General features: G+C 40.6%; 1 protein-coding gene across 3 annotated transcripts in view; it reads left to right on the forward strand.

Moving 5' to 3' along the window:
* Window positions 1–579: 579 nt before the first annotated feature.
* Window positions 580–14,058, forward strand: part of map1ab (microtubule-associated protein 1Ab) — a 38,644-nt gene continuing 25,165 nt past the window's right edge. For 2 of the 3 annotated variants that reach the window (XM_086072536.1, XM_086072537.1), the window contains exons 1-2: window positions 580–896; window positions 2,379–2,480. In XM_086072536.1, coding sequence (XP_085928662.1) covers window positions 623–896; window positions 2,379–2,480 — 376 coding nt within the window. In that variant the 5' untranslated portion in view covers window positions 580–622. Of the gene's footprint in view, window positions 897–2,378; window positions 2,481–12,712; window positions 12,906–14,058 lie in introns of those variants that run through there. The other variant, XM_086072538.1, reaches the window with a different exon arrangement.

Raw genomic sequence — 14,058 nt, forward strand, 5'->3', positions numbered from 1 at the left:
CGAGCAGATGAGGAGGAAAAATGTGCCTCTGTTACCTTTTCGGGGTTTTCTGTCTGTCTCTCCTCTTCTCTCTCTCTCTCTCTCTCTTTCCCCCCTCGCTCTCGCTCTCTCTCTTGCTCTGTCTCTCTCCCTCTCTCTCTTCTCTCTTTTTCTCTCCCCCTTCTCCTCTCTCTCTCTCTCGCTCTTTCTGTCTCTCTCCCCTCTCTTGCTCTCTCTCCTTCTCAATACTACCCTCACCCTCCTTTTCATTCTTCTCTCTGTCTACCCTTTTCCTGTACCTCCCTTCCTCTCCAAATCTCCTCATTCACTCTCCCTTCCCTCTCGCTCTCTTGCTCTCTGTCTCTCTCTCTTGCTCTCTGTCTCTCTCCCTCCTTCTCTTTTTTTCTCTCTCTCTGTGTTTCTCTGTCTGTCTCTCTTCTCTCTCTATTCTCTCTCTCTCTCTCTCTCTCTCTCCACACGCTTCTTGCTCGCTCCCTGCCTCCCATTCTTACCCCCCCCCTCCCTCCTCTCCACCTCCCCCGCCCCCTCCCCCTCCCTCATCGCTTACTCAGCATCCTCTCACTCCCGCACTCCACCACCTCCACGGCGTTCGCCATCACCCGCCTGCACACGGCCGGTTGTCATGGCGATGACGGAGTCATCCCCGAGGCGCGTTGCCATGGAGATGCCGGTGCGGGGTGCTCTCCCGGCGGTGGCGGAGGACGAAGGGGGATCACCGTGCGTGCGGTTGCCCGCCTTCGAGGAGCTCCTCCGGTATCGTGGTGGTGGAGGAGGAGGAGGAGGGAGACGGCGACGCGGGCCGCCCTTCAACCGGGCCGGCCACTATGTTCTGGTCGTGATCGGCGACATCGGCACCGAGCAGCAGCTGGACGCCGCCCGAGCGCACATCGAAGCCGGTGAGTGCACAACTCCGCTGTCCCGCGTGAGAAGTGTTCAACTTGTGTAAACGTTTGGACGTCATCGCAAACATACTGTAAATATTGGCGCAGCGTTGCGCCATCAGGCCCGCGCATGAGTCTCAAATAATCCATTAGGCTCACCAAAAGTCGCCAAGAATATGTTAAATAAACATTGCAACAAAATAATTGGGTCATTTCACAATTGGACGAGCCTTTCCAATTACAAAAAAAAAAAAAAGTTACGCTTTATTTCAATCCTCTAATTACAGTACCTGTGTTGCGAAGAAATGTTAGTTTTTGCTTGAGAACAAGCTAGCTATGTTAGCTCTGTTATGCTAACTATCAACAACAAACTTAGCTTTTCAATAATTATAATAACAACAGTGTCTTTTTAATGTGAAACACGGTGTTGTGCTTGTCACTGTCGCCCCATTAACAGCTTAAAAGTGTTGGAATATTTTATTTATGTTTTTAAATAGAGGAGAGGACTTCCCGAAGATCTATCTTAATTAGCTTGCTTGTGTCATTTCTGCTGAGTCATGCAACTTAATTGTTTTAGTAACAGGGTTGCTTGTGTTGAGAGAGACATTTCAGAGCACATTTAGGTTACTAGGCTACTATTTGAAATATGTCTGTGGTAAAAACAAAATGTAAAAAAAAAAAAAAAAGGAAAACATATTAACAAAATCATACCAGAAAATTAAATCAAATTAAAACGTATTTAATCTGTTATATGGTCATCAAGTGTGGCGGGAAAAGAGAGAGAAAAAAGTATTTTAGAGGGTATTTAAGAGCTATTTGGTATTAATTAGGGGTGTTTACGGCCAACAGTAATCCTTTTTGTTCTCAGTAAAGATATTGTTGCCAGCTCGCAGCTTGGCCGGACTCTTTATGCAACACTACGTCACACATATTGAGACGTGAGTGTTGCCCCCCCCCCCCCCCCCCCCGAACATTCCTCTTTCACAATCCATACATACGACAATATGACCCGTTCTGACTCCATTTTGAACAATCCAACCAATCATTGGGCGCATCGAGACAAACTAGTGACCCCAGTGGAGGAACTTTTCGTGTGGTGAGAACACGTAAACCCCACACAGGAAGACCCGAGCCCAAATTCCAACCGCCAACCTCAGCGTGTGTGCTAATTGCTAGCCACACGTGCTGTCATATTATTATTATTATTGCAAATGGTGTTAATTTTCTCCCCGGTCATGTGATCGGGCTATGAGAGAACGCGAGGCAAGAGTGAGTCAGCGTTTCTAGGAACAGACTGTGTTGCGCTGTGAGGAAACATTTTAAGGTCAAAACACAAAAAGGTCCAGCTGGTTTTATCTTGCTGCATTGAAACATAATCTCATTTCCTGCGCTCGCCAAGGGAATCATAAAGTGTATAAAATGAGACCGCGAAAAGTGTTGGTTATATAATGGATGCTGCAAGGATTTAAAGCTTCTTCGTCCCTCTTCCCGTCACAGGAATCCGATCTTGGGATGTGGACCTCAACCGATGCGACCTTGAGCAGCAGCTGCAGCTGTTCATAACGCGACACTCCGCCCATTTTTCCTCAGATGTCAAAGGTCAGTCGGTGCAGAATAATTTTCTTTTAAGGATCTTTGCACAAGATGAGGTCTAACGGAAATCTTTACGGGAAAAAGATTTGGGACTCGTGAACATCATTGGCTGGAAAAAGGTTCAGTGTTCTGATGTCATTTTGGTTGAAAGTATCGTGTCACCAGTCAAAAAATGGGAAACGTCTCTCAGAATTATGAAGTGCATTTTTAACAATAACTTCTACTTTGATACAATAATGTAAAAAATAGGGGTGTCAGGCGATTAAAAATTTCAATTGCAATTAATCGCATAACTTCAGTAGTTAACTCACAATTAATCGCAAACTTGCAAATCTGTTCTAAATGGACAATAAAATGTACAATAAAATATTTTTTCTAAGTATCGCACTCTTGTTATCATAAAAGTGGAAAAAAATGTTAAACTAATAGAAATATGGCTGCATCTTTTAGTCACCGACAGTAATTTAATAACATTGGATAAAATCGAGTTAAAATTAAAAAGATGATTTGTGTTGGTCGTTTTTCTGCCACTAGATGGCATAATTGCCTTTGTAAGACATTGATGATAGCTCAGTGTATGCATCTAATCTTTAACATGAAGTAACTTGTGAAATTCTGCACATTTTTAAAATTGTCAAATACAACTTGACCGCAGTCCCCACAAATATATGCATTATTATGACATTTATTACTGCTCAATTTTGACGTGGACGTGCTTTACAAGTAAGGGGCGGTCATTAATCGCGCGTAAAAAAAAAGAAAAAAGAGTGGGGTTAAAGTAACTTTAAATGAACTAAAAAATAACGCACTCATTTTGACACCCCTAGTAAAAAATACAAATAAAAATGGAAATAAGTGTTTTTCACAGGACAGCGACGCTATGCAAGTACAACTCGAGTGTAATGAAGCGTAACGTGTACCGAAGTAAAGCACGACGACATTTGCAAAGTGACAAGAAACACCACTGAACACCTTTTGGCTTTAAATGCTGAGTCGTACGTCCGCTGCGGGAAGGAGGACGGCGGAGGCTGCCTCTATTGATTACCGACATGAATGCAAACGATCAATAGCACTTCAATGGAGGGAGGTGGTCAGAAATAGATGAGAATCGCGTTGCACAAAACTTTCCACGAGCTGAATTCGGCCTTTGTGGCGCTGAGAAGACGAGGAGGAGGAAGACGAGGAGGAGGAGGAGGAGGAGGAGGAAGGCTGCAAGCAGGTTCATTAGTTTGCTTGAAATGACTTCAAAGGCTGCATTGATTGAAGTCACGAAGTTACTTTTCTATTTTCAACTTGACTGGGGATGACCTTCAGCCAGCAAAACTTTCCGCAGTCTATATGGACCTACATCAATGCGTTAATTCATTTTTTTCCATCATTCCAACGGGGAATTTTATTTATTATTATATTTTTTTAAGTGAAATTTAAAACAAAAAACACTTCATCAAATATGGGTCCTTGCTATTAATACTAAATTCTTAATTTTAATTGAATTTTAATTCAAGTTGGATTGAACTAATTTTGAATTCTCTTTTTATTATTTAAAACCTTAAACATTTCTTGACAATAATATATGCGACCTTACTAGTCACATAAACATAAAACACTAAACATGACATTCTGAATAATATTACATTTGTGGAATATAAATTATCAATCCAGCCGTTTTTTTTTTTATCCATCTAAGGGGGCGGCCATTTTGCCACTTGCTGTCCACTGAAGATGACATCACAGTTGCTCAGGGCTCAGGCGATGACCAATCACAGCTCACCTGTTTTCTGAAGCTGCGCTGTGATTGGTTGTTACCTGAGCCCTGGGGTAACTGTGATGTCATCTTCAATTCACAGCAAGTGACAAAATGGCCGCCCCATGAGATGAATTAGGATTACATTAACAAATTATTTTTTGGGACCTATAAATGTAAATGTTCTTATTTTTTAGAGCTATGCAAGAGAGCTATGAAATCTTCTTGCTTTCCTTCCTATTCATGGTAAAAAAAATAAAAATAAAGAAGAAGTTTAAGTTACCACAAAGTGCATGATAGCTAATTTGACTTATCTGTCGTAGCGCAAAGCTGGAAATAGTTCACCATGTAGTCAATCCATCAAAAAGTTAGTCTGTAAAAGTTTTAAAGGATCATGGAAGTATTTTAGAAGCCTTTACATGAACAAGCAGCACTTTTGAGCTCAACCGCGCCTCCCAGAACTTGTTCTAATTTTCCTTATCAGTACATGAAAGGAGGAAAATGCGCTTTTGTTCTCTTTGCTTTTCTCGCAAGTCATTAAGACTTGATCGTCTGTGGTCTTAAAGGAGTATTTTTACCGCAAAAATCCAAACAGTTGGCCGTTTTAGCCTCTTACCTCGCGTTGCATATCTTAAGTTTAGCTAATGCCGGTTTAGCACCATTCTGCTCAGCCTCGGAATTTTGCTTCCGACCTTTGAGATTTAATCGTTTTTGTGAGGTTGGACTGTTGAAGCCGATTGGATTGACACTTAATTTTTAATCCGGTGCAGTACGTTTGTTAGGTACCGTTCAGTTGTATTTAACTTTAAGTAGTACCGTTGCATTTAATTTATTTTAGAACTTAAAAGGTTTTTGTCGTTGCGTTCGGGCATCAAAAGTTTGATGAGTCCTACTGCTCAGTCTCAGCAAATGTGAGTCTTGAGCCTCAGACTGTTGACATCTTCCCCTTAGTGACAATAGAATAATTAATACATAAACAATTCTTGGAGCACAGTAGACATTTTTGAAAGGTCAGAACAAACGGTCTGATGACTTTCCTGTCGCTTCTTCCTGTTCCCGTCACCAATCAGCCCGAGCCGCTAAAAACAGTACTTTGGCGTCAGTCATCCTTTGTGGACACGACTGGATGAAGCGAGCAAAGCTAAATTGAAAGGATAGTGAATGAGTAACTTGGAAAACAATCATGTGGATGTGAGGCTAGTTGATATGTAGGTAGGTATATGTAAAATAATTCAAATGAAAATTAAATATTGATTAAAATACTTAAAAATACCTGTACTGTACATATATATTTATTTTTAGATGACCATGATAAATGGTATACAGTTGATGTGTAAAATTGACAGTTTTTTTTCATAGGCCCTTGTTAAAGGTCTGACATGCACAGTCGGTACAAAATTGCCATAGTAGGCTGCCATGACAGGTAAATCTTGCCCGCCCCTAATGTAAACAGTTGGAAAACTGAGGGGATTTTCTAAAATGGTGGTTTGGCTCATTACCACTCCTCAATGCTTGCAATTTAAAGTGCCTGCACATCAGAACCATATCGATTCCTCCCATTGAAAATTTTTGTCAAATTACATAGACCCGAATGTTGATCTCACATCAGGCTTCTTTCAAGGTCTCAACTATTCTCAAAACACTCTCTGAACATTCTCCAACAGTCTTAAGGATTTTTCTTGTTGTAAGAACATGTTCAAAATGTCCATGCGACACCATTAAGACTCTTTGAGAATGTTTAGAGAATGTGTCAAGAATAGTTGAGAATAGTTGAGACCTTGAAAGAACCCTTCAAGCACATGTTCAAAGTTTCCTGCGGACAAGAAAAAAAAAACCTTAGGACTGTTTGAGAATGTACAGAGAACATTTCAAGAATAGTTGAGAATACTTGAGACCTTGAAAGAACCCTTCAAGAATAGTTAAGAATACTTGAGACCTTGAAAGAACCCTTCAAGCACATGTTCAAAGTTTCCTTGCGACAAGAAAAAAACCCATTAAGACTGTTTGAGAATGTAAAGAAAAAGTGTCAACAATAGTTGAGAATACTTGAGACCTTGAAAGAACCCTTCAAGAATAGTTAAGAATACTTGAGACCTTGAAAGAACCCTTTAAGAACATGTTCAAAGTTTCCTTGGGACAAGAAAAAAAAAACCCTTAGGACTGTTTGAGAATGTACAGAGAACATTTCAAGAATAGTTGAGAATACTTGAGACCTTGAAAGAAACCATCAAGAATAGTTAAGAATACTTGAGACCTTGAAAGAACCCTTCAAGCACATGTTCAAAGTTTCCTTGCAACAAGAAAAAACCCCATTAAGACTGTTTGAGAATGTAAAGAAAAAGTGTCAACAATAGTTGAGAATACTTGAGACCTTGAAAGAACCCTTCAAGAACATGTTCAACGTTTTCTTGCGACAAGAAAAAAAACATTAGGACTGTTTGAGAATGTACAGAGAACATTTCAAGAATAGTTGAGAACACTTGAGACCTTGTAAGAACCCTTCAAGCACATGTTCAAAATTTCCTTGCGACAAGAAAAAATTATTAAAACTGTTTGAGAATGTACAAAGAACATGTCAAGAATAGTTGGGAGCTTGAAATAACCCTGACGTGAAATCAACATTCGCTACCTTTGCAAATGTCCGCCCTTGAGTGTGTATTGGGAATTTACGAGTTGGCGTCTATGAAAGTGTGTTGTGACTTTGCAGCAAAAAGTAAATTTGGCTCCCGCGGTGACAACATTTTCATTAAAGTAAAAATGGGAAAATCACTCTTTTACGGTAGATACTGTATGAGATAAGTTAGTAGGTCAAACGAATGGGTAGGTGAATACTGCTATTGGGAAGTAGTGTTAATGCGGATAAGGTAGCAAGGCAAGAAGATACAATGATGTCATCAAAAAGTCAAAATGTATGTACCATAGAACACATTTATGCCATCCACTGCAACACCTGCGCACCTTTCGTATATGTATGAGGATCGTTAGGAGGGATGCTATCAAGTAGCGGGTACGCTAAGTGTTGTCATCACTCTTAAGCTGCGCCGGTGCCACAGCGGCATTCGCCGATACTCTCGGAAAGAAAGCTCTTTTCCCAATTGTCGGGATCGCGTTGCTCGACTCGACAACTGAGCCTTTTACCGATATCCCTCGCGCTTTTCCCGTCATGAAGGCATGTGCAACAGCTACTCAAATAAGATGTAGCGTGTTTCTTCTTATTAATTCTATCATCATAGATGAAGCGTATAACAAAAAAATCACTGACATTTTACCCAGAATGTCCAAACATGTTGAAGTTCAAAATGGCACCATTTCTAGAGTAATTCGCCAAAAGCTGGCTCCATTGAGTCCCATTCTAAATCGGCATTTTTCATGTTTTTTCATGCACGCTACTCCTGACGTGTTAAAGTGCATTTCCCACCATTACCCAACTTCAGTGGGGCCTCAACTAAAGCTAGAAAAAAAAAAAAAGTGAGTTGAGAGACTTAAAATCCATAATTCACCAGGTGGCGCTAGAGAGCTAAGGATCATTATTGATAATCATTTGATTTGATGTCTTTGCCAAGTGACCGAGCTTTCTCCATAACATGTTATCATGGTCGGGATTGAGAGAACAGGCCTGTGTGTGCGTGGCTGAGCTGTGATTGGTCGTTGCCCGAGCCCTGAGCAATTGTGATGTCATCTTCAGTAGACTGCAAAATCTAGCGGTTTTTGTCCATCTCAAGGGGCGGCCATTTTGCCACTTGCTGGCTCAGGCAGCGACCAATCACAGCTCACCTGTTTTCTGAAGCTGCGCTGTGATTGGTTGTTACCTGAGATTTGAGCAACATTGATGTCATCTTTGACAGCAAGTGGCAAAATGGCCGCCGCCTGAGATGAGGATAAAAACGGCTGGATTTGGCTTCTTAACTCATATTCCACAAATTTAATATTAACTCATTCACTGCCATTGACGGTTATAGACGTCAAAATTAATTAATTTGAACTATTTCTATTAGTTTAACCTTTTTTTCTACTTTTGTTAACAAGAGTATGAAAACCTAGAATTTTTTTATTGTTCATTTAGAACAGTTATAAAATGTGTGATTAATTGTGAGTTAACTAGTGATGTCATGCGATTAATTATGATTAAAAAATGTAATCGCCTGGCGCCCCAAATTCTTAATAACGTTTTCTTTTTTTTAAATTATTCATTCACTGCCATTGACGGCTATAAACGGCAAAAATTCATTTAAACTATTTCTATTAGTTAAAATTTTTTTCCCACTTTTGTTAACAAGAGTATGAAAACCTAGAATTTTTTTTTGTACATTCAGAACACATATAAGATTTGTGATTAATCGTGAGTTAACTATTGAAGTCATGCGATTAATTACAATTACAAATTATAATCGTCTGTCGCCCCTAATTTTTAATAATCTTTTTTTTTTTTTTTTAATGAATTTATGGCAGTGAATGAGTTAACCAGAATGTCATGTTTAGACTAGTGTGGTCACATAAAACATATTATTGTCAAGAAAAGTTTAAGCTCACGTTGATGAGCAGCTTGACGTCAACTGCAGTTCGGATTTTTGTGCGTGACTGAAAGTTGAATATATTAAATTCGTTAATCCATTTTATGCCAAATATGCTGAAGCCAATTTTGTTACTTCCTTTGCTCATTCGGTATTTGAATATTGAAGTAGTAGTTGGTAGTTGTTTGTCACGGACGTTGCTGAGCAGGCAGTAAAGCGAAACTCGCCGGTTGAATTTTGCTGCGTAACATTTCCTGTCCTGACCTCCGCTGCCAAGTGACACAGCAGGTCTGCTTGTTTGCTTCACCTTTTGTCGCAGCGCAAATTCCAAGAGCTGCGCGTGTGTGTGCGTGCGTGTGAGATGAAAAGAAAGCCCAGGGGAGGTTTCACCTCTCGAATCTCATTTACAATCTGGTCAAGGTTTCCCGAGATTCGCAACGGCAGTCACTCTTGCGTGTTTCCTCCCTCGTCATACAACACGTGCTGACATTGCGGCACATACACGACACGTATGAGCAGCTTCACGGGAGCCGTCGTTTCCCATTCCGGCGGCCGAGACTCGAACCTACGCGCGAGGGCCTTTTCCGCTTCGTCGACTGGTTTGAATTCCACCTCGTCGTCTCGCGCGTTCCAGAAAAACGCTCATCGGGTTAACACTTGCAACAACTGCTGCCAATGCACTTGTTTATTGAGCCTGCAATTTGTTTACACTTGGGGTGTCAAAATGAGTGCGTTCATTTTGAGTTAATTTCAGGTTCCTTTAATGCCACTCTTTTTTCTTTTTTTTTTTAAAATTTTTTAAAATGTGAAGAATCTCACATGTTACTTCAACTTAAAGATTAGATGCGTGCACCGAGCTATCACCAATGTCTTACAAATGCAATTATGCCATCTAGTGGCAGAAGAATGACCTCAACACAAATCAGTATCACACTCGTTTTTTTACAGTAAATGGTAATCTTTGTAATTTTAACTCAATTTTATGAATTACTATGAAATTACTATATCAATGATTAAAAGATGCCGCCATATTTCTATTAGTTTAACATTTTCCCCCACTTTTATGTTAACAAGAGTATGAAAACTTAGAAAAAGAAATGTATTGTACATTTTATTGTTACATTTAGCACAGATATAACATTTGCGATTAATTGTGCGTTAACCATCGACGGCATGCGATTAAATATGATTACAAATTTTAATGGCTTCACACCCTTCGTTCACACGCAACAAAAGCTAGTTGATGCATACATTTTGCTTGGTAGATGCATACTGTATGTGGACGGCTAGTTGGTAGGAATGTCGGTGTGAGAGTACAGGTAGCTACTAACTAGGTAGGTCAGGTATGAGCATGGAAAGCCTACTTGAACAGCTGAACTTTTATTGGGGGGGTTAATCCAAGCCACTTGAAATGGTGGCAGGTATATGCTGACTCACTTTTAATGCGATTGGTCAACACAGCCACATCGATGGCCAGAAATATATGAATAGAAAATACAATGCCATTAGTTTCAGGCAATTTTAAGGAAAATTATCTCTTTAAAAAAAAAAAAAAAGAAGATTTTATTGTTTTTGGGGAGGGGGGGGTTTGATTCATAGAAACGACTAGTGGTATCCATACTTGGTATCGGTGACTACTCAAGGGTTGAGTACTCATGCTTGTATCGGTCTAAAAAAAAGTGTTATGGAATATCCTAGTAGTTGATATGTAATCATAAAAACGATATCACGGCGAACCGCCGGCAAGTGAGCTTGAAGGTTTTGGAGCATTTCACCAAAAATAAATGCGATACAAAAACTGAAAGTACAAAGGTGAGGCACAAGCATCTAAAAAAAAAAAGTATTGTTGTTGTGCAATTTACATATCACCTGATTAGTCGACTAATCACAAAAATAGTTTGTGAATAGTCCATTTTTTAAATAATTGTTTGTAGCAGGCCTAGCCACTTGTGTAGACAAGAGGGTGTGTAGACTTGTGCAACCACAATTTCAGTTATTTATTTTGACTTCCCCTCTCAAACACAATGTTTTCAATTGTATCATACAGGTCAAAGGTCACATATATTTATATGACAAAAACCCGGCAAGGGTGTGTAGACTTTTTATATAGACTGTTGGTGATAGACATGCAGCCATAAAAAAAAAAAGTAATTTCCCAAGAACAAATAATCGTTCAAGTCGAACCTCTGATTGATCACCTCATTTCTCCAGAGGCGTCTCAGCACTTTTGTTGTGTTTTGTGCATGTTTGAAGAAACAACAACAAGCCAAACTGCCGCGCCTGTGTCCATATTTCCTCTTTTATCGCCGGCATGCCCGAGGCTTGTGGGTGTCGTAGTGTCTTAAGCCATCTGCTGTACAAACACATTTCATTCAAATGGATAAATTGCATTCACGCGGCAAAAAAAAAGAAGGAAAAAAAAGGCCACGTCAGACGAAGCAAACAAGATGATTACCCCCCCCCCCCCCCGGCAATTCCCAGCTGTTGTTTTCTTGCACTCATTTTTCAATAAGTTACACAGTGAAATAGACCTTTTGTGAGCCAATGCACATATTTTACATGAGCAAAAAAATCACACAACCTAAAAAAAAAAAAAAAAGGCCCAATATGTGGATACACGAGTTAATTGCCATAAATAAATCCTTTACAGACCAATTTGCATATTAATCAAATTAAATTTCAACGGCACACCGCTTTGTTGACATTTTAGTGACACTATGTCGGTAAATCCAAAAGCTTTTGGTATGACACGGCCAAGTTCTAAACCACCGCAAACACGCACGCACGCTAAATCAAACGGAGCTTTATTGAGTTCTATTTTCAAGCAATCAACGTCATACGGTACGGTGGCCCTGAAGTATCAAACTTCCTCACAATTGAACATTCGACCAATTCACAAGAAGAGAAACTTGAATTGAAAAGTAGAGACAAACCACTTTCAAGTGGCTTTTACTGGCCCCAAGAAAACTGAATTAAGGGATGATGATAGCGTTATGACTTGTTAACTTTACAGTCTGAAGGAAGATTATACGCTCGGTCGGGATTGATCGAGCAATCAATCGTTGAATACTTTGTGTCATCAAGTTTTTATTTTAAGAAGGTTAACCAGTTAGCAACTGTCAACTGAGAGGCTGATCATTCAAACACACACGTAATATGCAAGTCAAGTGTATTTTTAGCTCTTCATAATCACATAAAGAGTCTCAAAATGTTAACAAATCCACATTTCACAAAAATCAACAACATATTTAATATGTAATAATATCTAATGTTATATAATATATCAAATGGATGGATTTCTTCTTCTTCTATGAAACAGGTTTTGAATGTTTAGGTCCAAAGATAAAAAATAAATAAATAAACAAATCCCACGTTTTCGTTATGTTTAAATTGACGTTTGGAAAATCTGCTGATCTTTTGCCCCCTCTGCCGGCAATGGGGTGTAACTGGAGATTTTCTAAACGTTCAAAAAGCATTTTTTAACAAACCAACATATTTTAAACATCACTTCACAATTGATCTCTTTTTGTTGTACTATATATTCGTTGTTATTCATTTATCAACCCAACTTTACTGCTTAATACTCAACAACAACAAAAAAAACAGCAACAGATTTTTTGTCGCCACAATCAATACAATTTATTTTTGTATTGTAATACAATAAATTACTATTTATATTCTTACTATTATTATTTTTATTTGATAGTTCCTTCATGATGATGATGATTTTTTTTTTTTTTTTACACCCTTCAATTCTATCTGACTTCGATCTCCTTCGTCTTCGTCCCTGAACGGCGGCTGCCCCTGTGTGACGTCATCACAAGTGACCGCACGACGGGGCAGGAGCTTGCTGGTGCGCCGTTGCGCGCACGTACGCACGCGCAACTAGCTGAGCCATGCGAACCGCCAGCCCCTCCCCCTCCCCCCCCTGCCCCCTCCCTCCCTCCTCCCCCTCCCATCGCGCTGCACTGTGCACTCGCACGGCTGTCTGCAGACGGCCGTTGCCGCATCCTGGCGCGCACCGCATCGCACCGCAGCGCCGCCACGCTGCCTATGACAAGCCTCCTCCTCCTCCCTCCGTCGACGCACACACGCGCGTGCACGCGCACGATCGCCGCGCATCCCTGCCTTGTAGTCGCGCAACTCGCCGGCTAAAGTGTCACGTCCAGCGCAAAGGTACGTCTTGTTGTTATTCTGTGCTGACATTTTGCATGCTGAGAATGTTGACGGTTTTTGTTTTTGTTTTTCTGTTTTTTTCAACCTGTCGAACGGGCAAGCTTGTCACATCAATCCCGTTTCCCCCAAAACCTTTTTTATTTGAAGTGTAGAGGTAAAGATCGAGGATCAAGTCAGTTAATGTGTCTTGACATAAGATGAGGCAGTCGTCCAAGACTTGATCCAAAGTAACGGGATTAATGCTGCAGCCGATTGACTTGTCCCACCTTGCGTAAGGTTACATGGACAAATACACCCCCCCGCCCCCACCCCACCCGCCTACGCCCCCTCCCCGCTTTGAAGCACCTCCGCAAAAAAAAAAGCGAGATGGCGCAGGTTGTGCAACATGAACCCAATGACCGCCCCCCCCCCCCCCCCCCCCCCCGGCAAGCAAAAGTCTGTTAAAGCACTGGCAAGCTGGTGGCAGGGTCGTCGTCATGGTTACGAGTTGGCACGCTGCTGCTGCCGCCGCTGCTGGTTTTATGATGGGATGGCGTCATCTGGTGACCACGCAGGTCGTGGCTGGGTGCTTCTTTTTTTTTTTTTGATGATTCATTCATGCCCGGTGGTGCTGATGGCGCCTCACTGCAGTGGAACCACCTTCGGTGCGTGTGCGCGCGCGCGTGCGCGTGCTAGATATGGAAAAACATCAGCTAGTTATCAATCTGAGCAAGATCAATGTGACTCAGCAAAAACTTGTGCATGTGTGTATTTGTTTCTCCTGTTTTTGTTTTTTCATATTTACAGTATAGCCTTGACTTATAATTTCATTTCTCCCGTGACTCATAACTCAACTCACTTGTACATCAAATCACTTTTTCCCCAATGGAATACATTAAAATGTGAGGAATCCGTTCCAGCCCTGCACCAAATCGAAAATAGCATAGTATTGTAAAACATAAAAAAAAAAAAAACATAGTAAGATATCATAAAAAGAAAAATGAAATCCGCCAAACACCTTTTGGGTGAGCGAGAACAGACACTCCAAATTCTTGTAAGTGTCCAAATACTTTTGTCTACAGTTTAGTTTAGTATACAGTAGCAACATTTGAACATGTCAAGTAACAGTCAGTTGCAATTTTAACTGGAGTTCCTCAGGGAAGCTTTTTAGGTC

This window comes from Leptonotus elevatus, chromosome 4 (genome assembly GCF_054856555.1).
Source record: "Leptonotus elevatus isolate MCC_2025b chromosome 4, RoL_Lele_1.0, whole genome shotgun sequence".
NCBI lineage: Eukaryota > Metazoa > Chordata > Actinopteri > Syngnathiformes > Syngnathidae > Leptonotus > Leptonotus elevatus.